We start from the raw sequence: 22,150 nt of genomic DNA, 5'->3' as shown, positions 1-22,150 counted from the left end.
AGTGAACCCAGTGTAAGTATGTATCCAATGATGTAAACATTAAAGCACTTTTTGTAAGTCGCTCTGGATAAGAGCGTCTGCCAAATGCCTAAATGTAAATGTAAGTATTGTACTCTTAACTATGGTCATCTGCCTATGCAAAATGTAACATCAAGGTACAATATCTTGCATCAAGTCATAAATACAATATCTTATGTGAAATGTACGTACTAACTTTATTATAGGATTGCAATAAACCAAATGTAAGATTATTAACACTATTTCTAAACATATTTTGCTATTTTTAAGCAATATCCAAGTTCTGTTGGAAGTTTGTTTTCTAATTTTATTAATTAATTTCTAGGAATAATATAAGGCTATATACTGTAATATAGGCTTAATAATCATTTATTTTGTTTATTGTAATTATATCATAAGAAACAGTACATTGATTTGATTAGATTTAGGAAACAGTCACTTGCTAAGAAATTTTTTTTTTCAATAAAGTAGCTTTCTTTATATATACAGCTTTGGAAAAAAAAATAGACCACTGCAAAATAATCAGTTTCTTATGGTTTTTTTCTGTTCTGTTGAATTTTTTGTGAACTGCTGACAATATTTCTCCTTAATTCAAAATCTAGCTATTGTTATTTAGATGGCAGAGCTTTAATAACTTTGATAAAACAAAATGGCAATAATTTGTAAACAAATTGTTTTAATGCTTTGGATAAATAACATTAAGAAATCAGTATTTGGTGGAATAATCCCGATTTGCAATTCCAGCTTTCATGCGTTTCGGCTCTCCACCAGTTGTTCACATTGCTGAGGGGGAAACTTAGGGGGAAAATAGGCATCTTGATCTAACAGACACAGTAGAGAACAGATGGATGAATTTATCATTAGTAACTTTAATAATGTTTTCATGTATTTTGTGCATATAAAGATGGCACATGCTTAAAAACTGTCTGTTTGTATATTTTTCATATTTTTCAAAATTCTGTTTTTTTTCTTTTTTTATTATGTCATTGCCAGTGAATTGCTGTATATTATAATTCAGACTGTCAGTTAAAAATCTGTTTTATTAAACACACAAGCCTAGCTTTGTGCCAAAAAAAAAAATGCATCCTGAGCGACAGAATTCACTGTGCCACTGCTACATTCCTCCACTTCCTAATTGACACATTTATATTATTTCCTTGTCAATCTGACAGCGGTGACATCTAATTTATTCCCCAGAGCCTGTTCCAAAGCCAGCCATGCTTATTAATGCCTATAGACTCAGCGCTATAAGTAACGTCATTCTCTACTCTCTCGGTGGCAGCCGCAAAATAAATCAAGAAAACGGCATCTTCGTTGCGTTCATTAATAGCCACAACATGTGTCCATTCCCAGCCCCTTATTTTCCTCTGAATGGACTTTGATTGAAAGCCAGTCTTATTTAAAAGGCTGCATTCTTATTCTTACGCTGTAGAAGCTTTTCTGGCTGTCCAAGCCCAAAATTTATTGGCCTTTAAAGAGGAGACGTGGATGTGTCTCCTATCACCCTCTAGTCCCTAACATCGTGAATTACTACCTATGGACACTAAAAGTGCTTAGCTTGAGTAGGTCATAAAGAGGAGTAAATTTACTGCAACACTGGGACACTTAACCTTTCAGGAAAAACCGTGACGTCATGCGTAAACAATCGACACTCCTCCAGAACTAGGTTCTGACTGGCTTATTACACAGGCGTGAGCGAACATCTGGAGAATGACCAACAGGTCCCAGTGTATTATACAGAGCGGGATTTTAAAATACCTACCAAAAAGTATTTTACATTTAATGTCATATAACTGTGCATCATATGACTGGGGACTGAATTATTGTGTGATATTCACTGGAAACTTACAAATAATTCTTTTAAATATGAAATTATAAGCATGATAAAATAATTCTGGTTTTAGTTGAGTATTGAACAGTCAAATTGATGATGAAGTCGTGGATCGAGTGCTACTGTATAGAACTGTTCATGCAGCAATGTTACATTACATTTGATAGCCTTTATTTCAGTCCATATACAGTACTGTGCAAAAGTCTTAGGCACCATATTATATGCTGTACCAATTTTGTTATACATGTTTATCATGTCTGCATAATTACGTACAAAATCATTCAGTATTTCCATATATAACTTAAAAATGAATAAATAAATAACATTACAGGAGAGTATAAAAAATAAATATATAGTACAAAACAGACCTGGGATTTGCATGAGAATATAAAGGAGCGAGTGTGACAAGATACTAGAAGAACTCATATTCTCCAGCAAGCTCAGTAAAACCTACCAGCTGTTTGTACTGTACGTTGCTTTTTTTTTTTTTTTAGGTTTAAATGCAGTGTTTGTTTGTTTAGCAAAACATTATGCCCAGGTTTCCCTTGTGCCACCGAGGCATGTTTGGGCCCTTAGGGCATGGCTGCACAAGCCCTAGTGTGGTGTGCTGTGGTGTCTGGGACCAGAATACTGCCAGCGTATCTCTTAGATGCTGTAGGTTTCAGGGTGGGGCCTTTGTGGACCAGCCTTGTTTGTCTGGTGCATCCCATTGGTACTCAATCAGAGTGGGATTTGTGGAGTTTGGAGGCCGGGTCAGCCAGCCTTTGGCTCTTTGCCTGGTGCACTGGGTGTTCTGGTGCCTTCCTATCATGGCCAGCATTGACTTTTTTTTAGCAATTTGTTCTGCATTGGCTTTTTTTGTGGAATGGATTTTCACCCCCATGGGCATGAGTGAGCCTATTGGCATAAAATTGATAATTAATGTAAATGTGTTTTTGCTTTTTTCATTGCTGTTTACGATTTCTCAGGATCCGTGACATAAAGTGATCGTTCATTTGCCATAAAGAGTGCTGTGTTTTTTGATTTTGCACACCAAATCAGCCAAAAAAATCTTCTTTTTTCTTTTATTATTATTTTTCTTTCTTTTTTTTTTCTTTCTGTTTTTTTGCAGTTATTGAAATGCAGTTATTTGTGCATGAGACGCCCTGATCTCTGGCTTCAGGTTCGGAAAATCCCTTTTAAAGTACAACGTTTCTCATGTTTTTTTTTTTTTTCTGAAAGGAATTTACAAAAGGGTAAAGCAATGCGGGAAGCGCGGGAGAAAAGATGATAGAAGCAACCTGCATGTTTTCAAGAGCCGGATAATCGTAAGAGCTGTCAACACCGCTCTTTTGTTCATGAAAAAATACCCCACACACACATAAACATGCCTCAGGCTAATTAATAGTCTGTCCCATTACAGTACATACATAAATCTCCTTAAAATTCTAAAAAAAAAAAAAAAAAAAGATATATATTTTGTTTATCAGTTTAGAATTAGGACTAGGTTATTATTCGCACCATCTCCAGTGGAAGAACAGTGACTAATAAAGAGAGAGAACAAGATGAAAGCGTTCTAATTTAATCTGTGTTTCAGCTCTAGCATGCTAAGTCTTAGCGGGCTGTTTTGAAGTCTTTTCTGTTCTGATCTGTCTCTCTCAAAGGAGTGGAATCAGTAAGAGAGAAGACCGGCCCTGCTAAGCCCCACACAAAAGCACTTTAATGCTATTGTGCGTCTGTGTATCTGTGTGTCTCTGTATTCACTGATAAAAGCTGGAATTTCAAGAAAGTGTTCACACGCTGCTTAATGGCCTCGACTATATGGAAAGAAATACAGTAAAGTACGGGACGCTCGGAAACTCTGTACGTACACGTGCACGCATCCTCCTGCAAATCTGGCTAAATATGCCTTTGCAAAAAAAAAAAAAAAAATGATAGTGCCTTCAAAATGATCATGAGGCTGTTTTGATTTCTCGAGCAGGCATACTGTATGAAATGCAATTTGCTTTGCACAAAAGTTCCCACTGTCTCCGTTGTTATTCGTCTCACACATACATAAACAGCGACACACACACATTTTAGTGTACTTTGTACTGCTTTGCTGAAGGCAGCGTAAATGCAGCCCAGGTTTTTAAAAAATGAAAAATTTTTGGCAACTATTTTGTGTGACTAAATTACGCCTGTGGCAGAAGTTTGACCTACAAGCAGCTTCTTGTGGGCCCCTGACTATCACTGTATACTGTACACTGGATAATGCCTCTCAGGATGAAGAAGAATGTGGATATGTAGTACAGTATGTGTACCATACACATGCAGGGTCTCTGAGCAAGTTTGTGTTGAGGAAATTCTAGCAATAAACTGAGATTTATGAATAATAAGTGATGAAATACAAGAAAGGTTGTTTATGGCTTGGTTTTGGACACATACAGTAGGGACTGGTGGTTAACAGGGGGGTCCACAGATACAGAGAGTACTGTGAAGGACAAGCAAAACTGTAACAAAGGAGAGATTTAAAAAGAAAGCAGTTGAAGGTTGAGGGCCTTACTCAAGGGCCCAGCAGTTTGAGATTGGTAGAGTTGGGGTTTGAACCCAAGACCTTCCTATTAGAAGTCCAACCAGTCCCCACACTTTTACAGTTCAGTACATTCTATCTATTAAACCAGGTAAGTATGTGGTCAGTAATCATTTTGAATGCAAACAAAGTAAGTATTAACAGACAAACTATTCTGTATATAACATGTACAGTCCATTTTCATAGATAGTGCTTGAGTACACATAACTGTTTTTTTTTGTTTCTCGATACATATGTAGCTCTAGTCGTATAATCCTCAGATACCCACCAGGGTCAGTGTGAAAGACCTGGATGCATCCTTGTTCACGTGAGCACGCATGCCGAGATCTTCCAAGTCATGTAGTGAAGCATGACACTGCCCTCATTCTGCCATCTGTCCTTGGAACTGCTGCCAGTTCGGAATTACAAGGAACCCTGGCAGCTATCTGGGGTTCATACCACCACGGTTACAAACAAACATAACTACCATTGTATTTTACCTCTCCTAATAGCAGGCTGCCTTGTTAACATGCCGATGACTTCATGAGAAACTAAACTCAACTTAGGACTACCCTGAGAAGTCCTTAGTGATGACTGCTGTGGTCATATCACTGGAACTTTGTACTTTGCCTGGAGGATATAAAGGGGTGCTTGGAATTGTAAACCAACACCAGTTTGGCAAGAAGGTTTCAGGCACAGATTCCAGTCCCCCTGGAGTGGCACGCGTCTAAATAATGGCTATTGAGAGGAGACACTTCTCACAAAGTGGAACATCACTGTAGGGGCTGGGCATCCAGCTCATCTATAGGTCAATGTGATGATGCCTGCAACCCATGGCCAGCCTCCAGTTCTACAGTTCTGCCACTACGGTAGATGAACAGTTGCTCTAAAGATTGGACTGGCTGCTAAGACTTAATATAGATGGGTGATTTGACCTTGGGCAGGAATCCCAGATTCAACCAGGTTTATCATAAAAAATTATCTGGCCACCAGAACGTACATGATGAGCTTATCTCCATCGCATGTGACTTTTTGTCAGATTTCAGAGAATTTATGCCAGCATCCTACAAAGGCTTATAAAAGGGTTTCTTAAAGGGCACCAACCCAACAGGAAGGCCCTGCACCATGCTTTTTATGGGACACTTGTGGTAGGGATGCTTTTCCTCATTTATAAAGGTGCTAATATGCCTATGAGATCCACTCTGTGCATCATAATCTTAACTGGGCACCAGTTACGGTGTCCACCTACACCATGGCAAAATCTTCCCAACTCTGGGGGCCCTGTTGCTGGTGGTATTACTGATGCTTTTTGTTCTATCCAAAAGCAGGTATAAAACTAAGTTAACAGAAAGTTTACAGATATCAGACCTTAGGTGTCCTTCCTCTGGCAGCAAGGTATCTATTAGTACACTTATGGAGGGTGAAATTTGCTCCAGTGCTAGCAGTACATAGATGAGCTAGCATATTATCTGTGCATAACCTAGTTGAAGTTTGATACCTGTTCTCTAGGTGGCACAAATATGTTTGCAAGAAGTGTTTCTGGGTAATGCAGATCTTGGCATAGCAGTTCATTTGGCCATACCTTTAGTCAGCAAATGAGTATGCATTGTGGCATTTGCAGCGAGTCATGGGTTCAATCGATACATTTAGTCCTACCTTTGGTGTTCCGTTCTTATTCTCTTAATGGTGTTGGGCTCAAGTTTAGAGAGACGTTCAATAGCTGCGAATTCAATAGCTGCGTAAATAAACCCGCAAATAAGATACCCACATATATATATTTCCTCTCTACATTGTCTTTAAGCTACATCCGCCTTAAATTATAAATGTTTAAAAGCATAAACAATAAACAACAACGGCGCAACGAATGATTTAGGGATCATTGCAAAATGCAGCATACCAACAAAAAGCGTATAACGATATTGATCTTCCCTTCTGTTCAGCGCCTGAAGGACTGGAAACTAGAAATGGCAGACTAGTACTTCCTGATAAAATATAAATTTTTCACAAAAATACAGAAACATCAGCATACACATTGGAATAAATGAAATGACATATATAATACCGAATGTTTCCTTATATATTGTTCCTCTGGAATTAACATGACGACGTTAAACCGTTATTGTTGCACTATGGTTCCATTTTTTTTCTGATGTTATTTTAATTTACTTGTATAAACGATCTATTTCTTTGCGTGTGATTGTTTATTTTTGAGTGTCCGATCTTTATTGTCAATAAAGAAAAGCGTGAATTAGAATAGGTACTTTCCTATTATTTTCCACTAATTCCCTCCCGTTCATTGCGCCACACTTTGAGAACCACAAGTATAAACCAATGATAATAGAGTATAGCACTAAAGAATCTTCGGTATGAAAAACCCGCCAATCTGATTATTTATGTGTTGAATATCATTTTAGCCCAATTTAACCCCTGCCTGAGACCAAGTCAAAACCGAGAACAGATTTTTAGTCTATAATTAGCTCTTTGTAATAACTTTCCATTTTAACATAAAATTCTCTTAAATGAACTCAGACAACAATGTTACTGTGGTATCACAATTTTCTAATGAGTCCGCAGGAAATCCTTTAAACTTAACTTTTTATAACCGTAATATATTTTCGCTGCATTATTACACTTTTAGTGCTATATTAATTTGAACATAGGAAGATAAAGCATTTCATTTTAATCTCATTTAAAATAAAAATCATATATAATTCCACATACAGTAACGCATATATTTACATTTTGTCCCATAACAGTAGCAATTACTTGTTGATGGAAATGTTGTTATGGTCTCATTTTTTGTTACCTCAGACAGTATTTGGCTGGGGTTTGTTCTCGAGAAAGCGTTCCAAGACCTGTCTAAACTATTACTGATGTAATATTACTCCTTAATATTTGTATTACAATTTAATACTTAAAATCTAATACTTTCCAATACAATTTCGCTAAAACATATGTTAGCACTTACAGTAGCTCAGTGGTAGGTTTTTTAGCCTGCCATGCGGAAAGCCCAGGTTCGAATCTCACCCAGGGCCGGTCCCAAGCTCGGAGAAGTTGCGCCAGGAAGGGTATCTGTCGTAAAACCTGTGCCAAGTTGTTATGCAGATCGAGTTGTCCACTGTGGAAAATCTTTTTTATATACATAATCATGCAGGTGTTTACCATTGTATTACCTAAAATACACTACATAACCAGTGCATTACTTTGTAGTAAATACCTACTTACTGTAACATCGATAACCTGATAACCTGGAGGATTGAATATGCCTCGTCCAACAGGGAAGCAAAGCTCCATAGATGCGATAACCTGGTCATTCAGTACATTTCAGGTAGTCATCTGATTTCATTTTATTGCCGCTTTGTTTGGACCTGACCAACTACTGTAACCCCAGATCATAAAAACTGCCTTCAGAGCCCTGTACTGTACAGTGGCCACTATGCATGATTGCTTCATGCGCTTCCCTTCTCATTCATCGCTCTGGAATAGGTTCAGTCTGGGTTAATCAGACCGCATTACTTTTACTATTAAACATAGCTGTGATGTCTGCATTTGTGTTTTTTTTTTCTTTCTTGATGACATTTCTTCCATAAACTGTAAGGTTCAGCACAGTCCTTACAGGTTTTAATAATGTGTTAGACAGTTACACAGTCATTTTAAATCTCCTCAATTGTTTTCAGTGCAGCAGTTATAAAAGCTCCCTATTGCAGTGTTGATTAAACCCGTGTCGGTTATATTAAATAATTGTGTAGGGGACATTTAAGGATCAATATGTATTAGAGCATAGAACTCCTTAAACATCTCCCTCTCTCGCTCTCCCTCTCTAATCTGAAGTGACTGAGGTGTGAGAAAACACACGCTCCGAAATGTTTTACTTTTCCTTCTCCCCACTTGCCGTTGTTATTGTGTAAGTGTGTTAGAGGAATATTTCTGTTTATGCTTTGCTGCAACACGGAAGAAAAGCCTGGCATGGGGGACGACGCTGAGAGAAGAGCATGAAAAGGAGAAAAAGGAGGGTGTTGGGGAGACGAGGGATGGAGAAGGGGGGAAGGAAGTGGAGAGATGGGTTTGGGGCTCTCGTTGACTGTTGTTGTTTTTTTGCTATAAAACCGCGGGGAGAGAAAATGTAGATACAGGAGTGAGGGGTGGTGGGGGTCTAAAGCATGCTGCTTGATGTAGTCGTGTGCCATTACTAGAGCATGCATTCATTCATGAACTCTGGGTGACTCCTGTTCTTCATTCCTGCTTTATCTTTTTTTTTTTTTTTAAATCAAATCTTTCCTTTCTTCACTCTTGTCCTCTTCATTTTTCCTTCTCAAGATCTCGTCACTACTGAATTTCCTCTCCTCTTGTCTGTTCATCTGACTTCTAGTCGTTCACCTTTTGTCTCTTTTCCTCACCTTTCCTCATGTCGCCTGTCTCCTGCTCTACTTTGGTTGCTTCTCCTCCCATCCTTTTGTTTTTTTTTTTCTTTTTTTTATCTAAAATTTCATAATCTAATATATTTCTTTTCTTTTCTCTTATATTTAAAATTTTCAATTTTTCAACTCAGACTCTCATCTTGGTTCTTTTCTTTTCTTTCCTCTCCTATAGTCTTTCTTTCCTCATCTCATGTCTTCTTCTCTACTTAACTTGCTTTACCTCGCATTCTCACAATTACCCTTTCCTTTTCCTCTTTTGTTTTTTTTCTCTTTTTTTCCCCCAATCCTTCCATCTCTGATTCACTCCTCTATATCTCTTTTCCTCCACCAATTCTTTTTACATGCCTTGCCTCATTTATTTTTTTTCCCGCTGTTTTTCCGTCACTTTCTTCCTCCATAATTTGATCACTGCAGCACTCCTTTCCTTTTCACTTCTCATCCTCTTTACTCTTCTCATCATTTCATACTTTTTCCATTCTCAGTTCTTCTCATCCACTCTCCTCTTTCCTCATCATCATCATCATCATCCTTCTTTTCAGTGCTCTCCTCTAGCCTGTTTTTTTTCTCCTTTCTATCAAGTTATCTGCTGTCTCTTTCTCCTGCTTTATCCACTCTCTATAACTTCTCTCGTGCTTTCTGGAGTCCTAAATTTTCTCTCAGGCCTGACAAGACTTGTAGACAAGAGGAGAGTGTGAGAGAGAGACAGAGAGAGTTATTGATTTTCTGGCACCAGCCTGGCTAGATTAAGAAATGCCAATACTGGGCTCCCACCCCGGCTCCCTGGTTCACGTTAAGTTCACTTGTCATTTTCGATAATTCTGATAAAATCAAGATGCTTAACGGTGATGCAGTTAGGCTGCCCATGGGTCAGGTTGATTGAATTAGTCTGCTGTGTTTGGCCATTATGCGCCAGGCTGCTGTATTCCCAACACTTAATGGAGCTCTGGTTATTACCGCAGCTTTTAAAACCAGTGAGTCCAGGCCGAGCCGAGAGAGATAACGGTGAAGAACACGTTTAATAAATTCACTTATTGGGAATCATCTTAAGCTGCCTAGTCGCTGCTTTAATTTCGGAGATAAAAAAAAGGGAAATCTGTGTTTATTTTTAGAATTATAGGTTAAAGACTTGGAGATTTCTGGTATCATCGTTTGAGCAAGTTCATGATTAGGGTTTTGTTAGTTCAGGTTTGAGAGCACAGCGAATTCACCAGCATTAAACTAATATTATTTTAGTGCCAGAATATAGTTTTATATATATATATATATATATATATATATATATATATATATATATATATATATATATATATATATATATATAAAACTGTATTAATATATATCCCTATATATTAAAAAAAAAAATATATATATATATATATATATATATATATATATATATATATATAGGGCTTGGGGTTGTGCAGTATAGAGTTAAATATCCATGTTTCTGAATTTTATTCCATTTTAACCGACTATACAAGCATGACTCAGCAAAAAAAAACAAAAGGCTCACAAAGGCAAAGAATTAGCACAGATACACATGATCACATTTTTATGGTTGTTTTTCGGATTAAATGAAAATTGAATCCATGTAGCTTCTATGCAACTAAATTTATTTACAAATGACACCAATATCAAAATGCACACATATAGGCCACACACTGGTGCCAGCCTATCAAGCTCTGGCAAGGTCTGTATGGGTGGTACGTGTAAACAATAGCGCAAGTCCCATTAAAGCACTTAGCCTGAAGTGTAATTACGCCATCTACACTGAGCCGAATCTGCGGCTTGGGAGCCATTGCAGGAGCTGCTTAAAGCCTCCCCCTCTCGAAATGAGCTCTGTTTATTGCTCCTGCCATGTTTTAATTGGTCTCCCTCCTAACTCACGCAGACAAACACGCACACACAGACACTCTCGTCTATTATTATCTTTAGGCAAATCAGCTTCACACAGATCCATATCATGTAGTAGTGAAACACGTGTAGGTGCAGCCATGTGACTTGGAGTTACAGTGTCACTTTATTTAGAACGGTGGGGTATACAGTACAGTACGTAAGTGCAACTATTTCAATTTAGATTCAACCATAAAGCTGGCTTGGGTAGGGTAAGATGAACATGTCTGGTTAACACCTACAAAACAAAGAGGTAGAAATGTAGACAAACTTCTTGATTGGCCTACATCACCCCAACCCTAACCAGACAGGTACAGGTATAAAGAATGAATGAATGAAGAAGAGGTTAAAAAGGCATACAGGAATATATTTTGCTAAAGGAGTGGCTAAACCGATATTATTTTGAATTTCTCCGTTAAGTTCCATCCTTTATTCATGCCAAACGGATACTTAAGCAGTGATGGTTCAGGTGTGAACCATCACTGAACACACCTTAAACCTCCAGAATTGGGGGTTTCAATCTCACCTCCTGTCTGTCTGCATGGAGTTTGCAAGTTCTCCCCATGGTTTGTGGGTTCCCCATTGGGTACTCGTTTCCCTTCACAGTCCCAAGCTGATTGCCATTTCCAAAGTTTCACCCCATCCAGATCCAGGGTGTTTCCTGCCTTTTGTTTCCTGAGTTCCAGGAAAGGCTCCAGACCCACAACAATCCTACAAGAGATAAGTGGTATGGAAAATGGATGGATGGATGGATGATTTTAAATACTAAACATACAAAACAATCGTACAGTATATAAGTTATGAGTACATACTTTGTTTCTATAAATAGCATGAATGTATGAGGTCAGACGGATGCACTAGAACGATATGTGAAGGTCCTGAGGGATAAACACAATTTACAGTAATCCTAAAGACTGTCTTGTGCTCATCCCATGACTCTTATTTACAGACTGAACACAACTGAATTGGTTTGATGTCAGAAGTCATTATGGTCATTATAGTGGACGGCCGTCAGTATGGTACGTTTGAGTATGCAGTAAACACTGTTTATTTTTGTACTTTAGCTATATTGTAACTCATTACTCTATATTTCTACATAATTAATGCTATGAGTTATGAAAGAACTGAAGTTTGGGAACTAGTCGACGCCTGAAGCGCTTCCTACAGTAGTTAAACTTCCGATAAATTCCCTTCTGTTCTTCTTTCTTCCCGACTGGCAAGTTTCCACCTCCATGCAACACAACCCAAGAGATTGTAATGGGAATCCTGTGCAAAGAACCTGTCCAGAACTCCAGGCTTTCTCATAAATCTCTGCACTTTTTACAGTTACACTTCCTTTCTTTGTTGTTGAGCCGAGTTATCTTCTGAGATTTCAGAATTTTAGTTGAACTTTGAACATAAAACTTACATTGTTGATTGTGACTTAAAAAAAAACAACTCCTTATTACACATTTACATGATGTTCATAATATTTACATTTACAGCATTTGGCAGACGCCCTTATTCACAGCGACCCACATTTTTATCTCATTATACCGTACATCTGAGCAGTTAAGGGTTAAGAGCCTTGCTTAAGGGCACCAACAGTGGCAACTTGGTGGTGGTGGGGTTTGAACCTGGGACCTTCCGATCCATAGTCTAATGCTTTAATCACTTAGCTACTCCTGCCTCATGATATGTTCCATTAATTCAGACCCAAAACCAAACCAGTAATATTTTGTCTGGCAATCTGAAAAAAAAAAAAAAAAACAGATTTTTTTTGTCACATACACAGTATGATATGAAGTGAAATGCTTTCCAATAAGAATATAAAGTATGTAATAAGAGATTGTTTTTACAAATTAGAAATGTAGAACAATTTACAGTAGAAAAAAACTTTTATCTGTAAAAAGATTTTTACATTTACAATATAGTTGCAAGCAATGATGAGCGGGCCCAAGCACCCAGCGCCATTGCCACCCGGGCATCCCGCACAACCTATTTGTCTTTTGAGGGTGTTAAGACCTCCCAAAAGCCATCGCCACCCAGGTGCACTGCACAACTTGAACACTTCACACAATGCATGGGAATGCCTTTAAAAAAAATTGTTTTCCACAGGCTAGTCCTGGTCAAAGATGGACCCCTGTTGATTACTGGCACTTATTTAGTGACCATTTTACATCAAGTAGCATAGCCTCATCAAAGGATAAAGTTTTACTTACAGTAAAATAGCTTAGAAATAAGTATATGTTGTCAAATATACATACATTATGTATTTGCTAACTTAGCAGGGATTTATAAACCGTGGTTGTTGTTATGTTTGCATTAGTATTACTAAACTTTAAAGCTTAAATTAGGTAGATGTTTTCCGATCATACTAGGTTTATCATATGCTCTAAATAGCTACCGGTTTGTGTGCACATGCAGCGACCTCAGTCGCTCGCCAGACAGCACAGATGGCCGCGACTCAGGTGGAGGGCAAAGTAGGGAGAAAAATAGGTCAGAAACTGGTGTGTTTAATAACAGAATATAAACTAACATTAAATCTTTTCTTATGAGATAACTGTAAATAGCACCATATTGCGCAAGTCAAACTGAGACCTTATTTCGCTATATAATCCTCTGCTACACTAATGTATGTATCCCAGCGTTTCACTAGTGCTTAGATACCATCACGGTAGAAAGTTTCCTCAGTGCACCGGAGCCATGATAGGACTGCCTGCTTCACATCTGTAATGCTGGCCTCCCAGGAACTCCTTTAATGGCCCAAACATGTGGAAATGGCTGGAAGCCAAATGCAAGTACTGCAAAGAATACCTGGAGCTTGATTAAAATCAGTAACATCCCATGATTGAAGTTTCCCAGCTTATACCGGTCTCGCATTATATGGCAGGCAGGCATGATTGGCCTTTATGTACCAAAAACGTTTATGATACAAAACTTTAATTTTGGTGACCATAGTTATAATTTGGAAAGTTAAACCAGCTTGAGAATGAATTGTACATTAGGACTTTCCAATACTGTAGTGCTGGGGAAAAAAAACAGTGACATGTGACTAACCTTACTGCATGAATCACTGTTCCAAAGAGCTGTGTGGATTTGGTGAGATTTTTTATTTCCCCACTTAAGTATGTTACAACAACCATAGTACTTACTGTTAATCTGACATGTGGTCTTACTGTATATATCAGGCGTGGAAAACCAAAAACGGGTGTGTACATGTGACTGATATTTCATAATGAGATTTATATGACAACAGCTTGAAAACCTTCTGCTGTAAGAATGGGAAAAGGAAAAGAGAGGGTCAAAGGGTCGACAAGGCTTCAGCCATGTCGGAGCAGAGCGGACTTCCGTCTGTTTTTGTTGCTCTTCTGCTTTTTTCAGCTATGCAGAAATCACAAAGCTGTGGACTGACATGACTAAGAACGTGTAGAGAAAGTGAGAAAATGTTGCAGTGGAAAAGGGCAGGGTGCCAGAGTGAGAACAAGAGTAAGAGAAAAGGAGGGAGAGGTCAAAGATGTGCTTAAAACTTTGTGGATTTCCCTTTGTTGTACTGTAGCTCCTTGTACTTTTGAATTAATTGGTTTCAATTAAATGTACTGAAGTGTTATGTGGCCGACAGCGCATCAGGCTGCTCTTGGTTTCATTTTAAAGAAAGATAAAAAGCATATTAATGTGTTGTAGATAATTATTAGAGCTTTGTATTTGTAGATCTTCCATCGACAGAAGGTCAAGAAGGTTGTCATTATTTATAACTCTACTAGCATTCAGTATACTAAGATCTGGATTAAATCCATTCAAAATACATAAATCACTGCCTGACCAAAAAGAAAGAAGGGTCAAATCATTGGGCTGCATCTAGCAAAGAAATCAATCAAGGAGATTTGAAATTCCTGGAACTGGGTTCAATACAATATGAAAACCTGGAAGGTTGTGATGAACTGTTAACTTTATGAAAGAACTGTGGTTGAAAACTAAATCATAAATGGAGATCACTTAAACACGTGGTGAAGTTGCATGGTAAAAAATCAACAGTAAAAACGATAGCTGGGGTTTATTAGTGAAATACACACCCAATGTCATGAGAGCTCATAGGTTCGGGATGCGTCTTTGTGTCTTTGGGATGCGTCCGGTATCTGGGGACGGTTTCACTCTCCCATGAAGACGATTCTGCCCTCGACTGATGTTGACAGCTGTTTCTCCGAGGACTTGATTTGGCTCCAGTTGCTCGATAATTCAGGTCTGGAATTCCCAGACAGGCTTCCAAACTTCTCAGGGAGTTTTTCCTTGCCGCTGTCGCCCTCGGCTTGCTCATCAGGGACTATCTGACCATTTTGATTCATACACATTCACATTCCATACAAACTTAAATAATTCTTTTGATTGTGTAAAGCTGCTTTGCGACAATGAAAATGTAAAAAAACAAATAAAATTGAATTGAATTGAACAAATTGGGACTAAATAGCTGCGTGTCTATAAGAAAACCACTTATTAGCCAGACTAAGAAAAAAAAAAGACTTGAATTTGTTAAGATTGGACTTTGGAGCAATTTAAAAGTTCATGTGGTCTGATGAGTCCAGATTGATCCCATTCCAGAGTGATGTGTGCGTCAGGGTAAAGAAGGGAGGCGTATGAAGCGATGCACCCATCATGCACAGTGTCCAAACCTCTGGAGGTGGTGTTATGATCTGGGGTTGCTTCAGTTGGTCAGGTCTTGGTTCGTAATGTTATGTGGCAATAAAATGAGCTCAGCTGATTAATGGATGACACAGGCATAAATTGTGAAAGATTGGTTTTGGGAGCATGAGGAATTATTTTCACATGAACTGGCCACCACATTGTGTGCAATCAATGCTAAATGTGAATGAAATCTCATAGTGTGTGACTTTCTTTGGCCAGGTAGTGTATAGCTATAATAGCTACTGGATCTGCTTTATGCACCCCTGGACGCTGTTTAATAAATCCCTGCTAAAAGTAGCTATCAATCAGTTTCTTATACCAAGCTGAATTCTCAACTAACGTAGAATCAGAGATAAGGAAAACTGTTATAAAACACCAGCTGAAATTCCAAAGCCATAATCTGCAATAATACAATAAAGTAGGGAGATTTCTCAGGCTCAGATTTCTCCGGGATGAGATTTTTTATCTAAATATAGAAAGCCGTACAGCGCTCCGGCTCGATAGGAAGAACTCTTCAAGTTTTAAAACACATGATCTTCGTGCAGCTTTGACTGAGCTACTCACTTTGCGCTAACTTCAACTTGAAGCTGTTAGTGCTAACAATGAGTTACTAGATCTCAGTGAAGTTGATCGGAATCATTTAGACACCTTCACGCGTTTTCCAGGTTAGGATAACATGCTGAGATTCTCATTTCACGGAATCTTTTGTCCACTTTTCTGCTCTTCAGAAAACTGATACTGATTGACTGCTCATTATCTGCTTTATACATGAAATGGTCACTTTCTGCGAAAGGTAAGAATTCCTTGGCGCCCTTTTTTTTTTTTTTTTGAGATAAACGCACCAGACTCTTTGGCTCGCCGGACTAGCTAATGCCATGCCTGCTGTAGATCAAAGCCGGGCGAAGACCCAGACTCGTCGCTGCTTTTATCAAATGCCGCTGCTCTAAATGAATTTCCAGACTACGACGTCAGGTTCGTCCAGCTTTATTAAATGATCAGGAGCCCTCTTTATAGTCGCGCTCGAACGATTTTTGGCACTCGAAGAACGGAGACAACAGGCAGCGGTGCCAGAACCTGTCTTATCTCGATGGACCGGTTCATTATCGCTTTCTAATTACAGGTGGATTTCCAGGTGGATTCATTACCTGCTCGGGCTCGGTAATGGGTGCGTTCAGGAGGAGTCTGTGCATGTGTGTGTGTTGGTGCACAGGGCTTGAATTACAGTGAGAGGGATGCAGGGGGTCAGGGCTAGTGTGTGCGGAGCTGGGAGAGGGGTTGGGGTTTTCTTTTCAGCTTCTCTGTCAAACCACTCCATTATTCATTAGCCACGGGGGGATTGATCTCTCCTCGAAAACGGATCTGCGAAGTATGCTATACGAAGTACACTCCAGCAAACAACTAGCAGTGTGTAGTGTGTAGATAATATTTATATGCATGTAGAATATGTTACAATCTTTCCAATATAGTAGACCAATGCACGTATACTGTGTACAGTACATACTGTACGTAATGGGGACCTTTTTAAGGACCTTATACTTCTTTTTTCTTCCATTATATTACTTCACTTTTATTACTACAGGACATTTATAGCACATACCTCTCATACCATATCTTTTCAGTTTCTCTCTCTCATACACAAAGATAAGACGTAAAACCCACCACTTCAGGGGTTACAGCACAGCTCAACTGTAACAACATAAATTATACACTAACCAACTCCAGTGGCTGAAAAATTGTTTTCTGAAATCCGTGCCGTGTTGTCGTGGCACAGAGTGTAAGCTGTTAAGTCATAAGAGGTTCTGGCGGCGCGCACGGGGCCGGAGAATGAGCTAATGTGATGTTCGGATAGTCATGCTGTCCTGCGGTGACTTCCTCTCACATGCAGAGCAAGAACAGCATCTATGATGCTCTGTAAACTAAAGCATACCATTATGTAAATATACATTCTTGTCAGATATAAGAGTAAAAATGGTAAAGCTTGCAGAGAAAAGGAGCCTTTTGAAAAAAACAAACAAAAAGAATTGTGCCGTGAAGTGGTCCTCCAGGACCGGAGTTGAGAACCACTGTCTTAAATGATATATGATATGATATGATATGATATATGATATGATATGATATGATACACTGTACATTAGTGCAGTCAGGTGGATATCCCGAACATAATCTTATTGTTTATTATTGTTGGAAGTCAAGGTGGATGAATCTATGGTTCATCATCCGTCTAGTTTAGTACTTTTTTCCAACCATAAAAAATATATTTAAAAAACACAGGTCAAGTCTTATGCAAAAGTTTAGGCACCCCTTTTTAATTGAAAAAAATTTAAACACAGTCTTTCTTGGAAATTGAAAAAATCCACTATATTTTAGCAAACATTATTATTATTATTATTATTATTATTATTATTTATCAAAGGATGCCTAAACTTTTGCATAAGACTGTAAATCTGCAAAAAAAACGTATTTTCTACAAATATGTCTTTTTTTCCTTGAGGTATAAATACTGGCACAAATGTGGTTCTTCACACATCTGTGTCACACAATATAGGCAGGGAGGTTGGAATCTGCTGCCATTAGGATGCCTGAGAGTCTGGGCCCCGGGCCTGGCACGAGATTTTGCACGAGATTTCGGAGAAGCGGCTTTGACCGAAAGAAAGAAATCATCTTGAGTTGTGGTTTCTCACTCTCACAGAAGCGAAACAGGATCCCAATTCCACTTTCTCATTTAGAGAGTACTGTTAAACCTCACTTCACTTTTATAAGTATGTAACTCTACGAGCACTGATTTTCACTGATCTCTCACTAGCTGAGCGAATTGGTGTCAGAGCAGCATGAGAGTGAATAAGCAACGCTCTCTGTTAGCGTATGTCACGATCCTAAATGAAGTCCAAACCTTTATGGTCAGAAAGAATCACTCTAAGATGATACAACCTTAAGTTAATTTTAGATGCTCTTGAAAGCGTAATGTTTATTGCATTTTATGGCTATAAAAAAGTGAGTGTAGATGATAATGATCTGGCAAAAAACACTCCTGTTTATAGCTTACTTCAGTTACTTAAATTCAGGAATAAATAAATAAATATAAATAATATATAACCCCATAGTAAACCTGTATACAGGATTAAGTGGTATAGATGATGAGACGATGATAAATGGAATGTAGGGGATTAGTGTTCAACCCCGAGCTCAGGTAGCGGAGTGGAGTTTCACATCTTCTTTCTGTGTCCATGCGTTTCCTCTGGGATGCTCTGGTTTCCTCAAACCAGCCAAATGTTTGGGCACACCTTCAAATTTAATGTTCTTTCTTTCCTTTTTTTCTTTCTTTTAATAATTATGTATATTCCAAAGTATTAAATAACACTTATTGAATTACATAATTAAGGAAAGCATATGCATTAATTAAGCAGACGCAGCAAAAAAAAAAAAAAAAGCAGCAAAAAAAAAGAGCAGCATTTAATTCTGCTGCAGAGGAACGAATAAAAGTTCACTTAGTGTTAGACTTACCAGGGTCTAAATTCGCCCACTAACAGCACCTTAGATTAAAATCCTTATACTAAGTACCAGACACATCTCAATATCAACTGTTCATAGGAGATTATTGTGTATTTTGGATGTCTACAGCATTATTTTACATGTCTGCTACTTCATCATGCACAACAATTTAAAACAAAGAGCAGATAAATTTTTGGGTCAAAAATGGGTACATTTTCTCATAGAGACATGATTTGTCAAATTTACTGCAAATGCTGCTATGAGTTGTTCGAGGTGTTTTGAGTTGCACGCACGCTCCAAGAGCAGAAGAACATCATTAGAAGACAACAAGAGATCAGGAAGACCTTAAACGAGCTCAACCCCAAAAATGTTGAAACCATTCGGCAATTTGTGCACAATGATTGTCAGAGAACTTATGCACCCACCCTACTTGCCAGATAATAATAAATTATAAATAAGTAAGGAATAAGATACTAATCTCAAAACCTTTTTGATACCACCTTGTATAGTGAAATGTCCGGATCATTTCTTTCTTTTATGATTAGGTTTCAAAAGTGTTTTTTCCCCCCATGAGCCTTAACCAATTATCTGATTCTCTTGTATTGGATAAACAAATTGCAGCATGTAATTTAATGTAATTAATTTCATCATAAAAAATATATATATGGTATTTGGTGTGTTTATATATAATGTTATTTATAATGTAAGTAATCTTTTCAGAAACAGTATTTTTTTTTACATTTATGCCAATAAAGTCTTTATGGTCTGATTCTATTTTTAATGTAAACAATCTTTTTGGAAACAATGTAATATTTTTATACATTCATGCCAATGAAGCCTTTATGATCTGATGTTATTTATAATGTAAACAAACATTTTGGAAACAATATACATTTTCTGTAACATTTATGGCAATAAAGTCTTTATGATCTGATGGTAATATATAGTAATATACAATTAATATATATTAATATATATATATATATATATATATATATATATATATATATATATAAAATATATTTTATATATATATATATATATATATATATATATATATATATATATTTTTTTTTTTTTTTTTTGAGCCAAGGTTTTATTCCACTAAAAAAAATGTATTTACTCTGGCGGCACGGTGTCTCAGTGTTTCCTCTGGGTATTCCGGTTTCCTCCAACAGTCCAAGGACTAATGCGAATTGGCGTTAGTAAAGTGTGTGTGTGTGTGTGCCCTGTGATGGATTGGCACCCTGTCCAGGGTGTACCCCACCTTGTTAACTAAGTCTCCTGGGATAGGCCGGCCAGAGTGATATAGACAATGAGTGATTGAGGTGGATAAACAAATAGCAGTATATTAATTTTATCATAAAGAACAGATAACTGTATATCAGGGCTTCTGTGTATTTAGAGATTAATAAACCAGATGAAGGAGGGGGGGGGGGGATCACCATTAAGTTTTGTTTAAAAAATCCAAAATAATAAAAGTGATACTTCATTTATTATTATTATTTTTATTTTTTTATTTTTTTTAAGGAAGGAGCGTGCTGCCACTCTTTGTGTGTGTGTGTGTGTCGGCGCGCGCTGGCAGGCTGGCGGGTTTTTAAAGCTCGCGTGAGAACTTGGTGATGTCAGAGCGGCTCGGGTCATTTGAAGGTTAGCAGCCTGGGAAGGGTTCATGCAGAGTTCACTCGCATACATTAAGCAATCCAATCTTTCACTCCGTGCGACAAAAAAAAGGAGAGGGAAAAAAAAAGAAAGAAAGAATCTAGTAGGAAATGAGCTGTGCTGAGGCAAGAGAAGTCATTCGTCATCCATCGAGCAGAGGAGAGATGCGAGCTGCTTTGTTTATAAAATATAGACATCTGATCGGATAGAGGACAGAGACACACACACACACAGACACGGAGAGAGGGGTGTGTGTGCGCGCGCGCACATATTTGGGAATCACTTACGTTGCATTTGTTGCATGCATTTTCCTGAAGAAGAAGAAGAAGAAGAGGGGAATAAGGAGGAGGAGGAGTGAAAATGGTCCCAGTTCTCGTGCTGGACTGAGCCGAGCAAAGCTGGAGCAGACTTCCATGGGAGTTTTTGGACGCACTTTTGCAAATCGGAAAGCACTGAAGGAGGACCGCGTCAAGCACACGAGCTCCACCATGTTCGACTGCATGGATGTTCTGAGCCCGGGACAGATGTTGGACCTGTGCAGCGCCAGTCCGGGCCAGATGTTGGAGCTGTGCGGCTCGAGTCCCGCGTGCATGCTGCAGGAGAAGGCGCTCAAGGCGTGTTTCAGCGGAATCACACACACAGACTGGCGGCACCGGCGCAGCGCGCACTGTAGGTCCAGCACACACACACACACACACTTACTCAGTACTGTTCAAAAGTGCTTTATTGGCAGGAATGTAAATATATTTTGTTTATAAAAAAGGATTGTTTACATTATAAATAACATCAGATCAAAAGGGCTTTATTGGCATAAAAGTTACAGAAAATGTACACTGTTTCCAAAAAGATTGGTTACATTATTAAAAAAAAAAAAAAAAAAAAACATCAGATCAAAAAGGCTTTATTGGCATAAACGTTACAGAAAATGTACATTGTTTCCAAAAAAAATTGGTTGCATTATTAAAAAAAAAACATTAGATTAAAAAGTCTTTATTGGCACAAATGTATAAAAAAGATACACTGATTCCAAAAAGATTGTTTACATTATGAATAAAATCAGATCATAAAGTCTTTATTGGCATAAATGTATAAAAAACCTTGTCTCCACTAAGATTGTTTACATTATAAATAACATCAGATCATAAAGGCTTCATTGGCATGAATGTATAAAAATATTACATTGTTTCCACAAATATTGTTTACGTTATAAATAACATCAGATCAAAAAGTCTTTATTGGAATCAATTTATTAAAAAAATTACTTTGTTTCCACAAAGATTGGTTACATTATAAATAACATTAGATCAAAATGGCTTTATTAAAATGAATTTATAAAAAATATATACTTTGTTTCTACAAAGATTGGTTACATTATAAATGAGATCAGATTAATAAGGCTTAATTGGCATGAATGTATAAAAACAAAAATTACTTTGTTTCCACACAGATTGGTTACATTATAAATAACATCAGATCAAAAAGGCTTTATTGGCATGAATGTATAAAAACAAAAATTAAATTGTTGCCAAAGCAATTATAGAAGATTGATTACATTATGAATTATAAATCTGCATTTTGATCAGCAAATCTTTAATTCTTATCAAAGAATAACAGGTACTAGGCAAACAACAACAAAAACAATAACACCAA

General features: G+C 37.7%; 1 protein-coding gene across 4 annotated transcripts in view; it reads left to right on the top strand.

The window, feature by feature from the left end:
- Positions 1 to 22,150, top strand: part of LOC128515813 (retinoic acid receptor beta-like) — a 96,738-nt gene that overhangs the window by 11,316 nt on the left and 63,272 nt on the right. For 2 of the 4 annotated variants that reach the window (XM_053490009.1, XM_053490007.1), the window contains exon 1: positions 20,437 to 21,169. The exons of the other annotated variants lie outside the window; for them this stretch is intronic. In XM_053490009.1, coding sequence (XP_053345984.1) covers positions 20,914 to 21,169 — 256 coding nt within the window. In that variant the 5' untranslated portion in view covers positions 20,437 to 20,913. Of the gene's footprint in view, positions 1 to 20,436; positions 21,170 to 22,150 lie in introns of those variants that run through there. 4 annotated transcript variants of the gene reach the window in all.

Source organism: Clarias gariepinus, chromosome 28 (genome assembly GCF_024256425.1).
Source record: "Clarias gariepinus isolate MV-2021 ecotype Netherlands chromosome 28, CGAR_prim_01v2, whole genome shotgun sequence".
NCBI classification, from domain to species: domain Eukaryota; kingdom Metazoa; phylum Chordata; class Actinopteri; order Siluriformes; family Clariidae; genus Clarias; species Clarias gariepinus.
The sequence above is the reverse complement of the archived record's forward strand: the minus strand, read 5'-3'. Positions and strand labels throughout refer to the sequence as shown.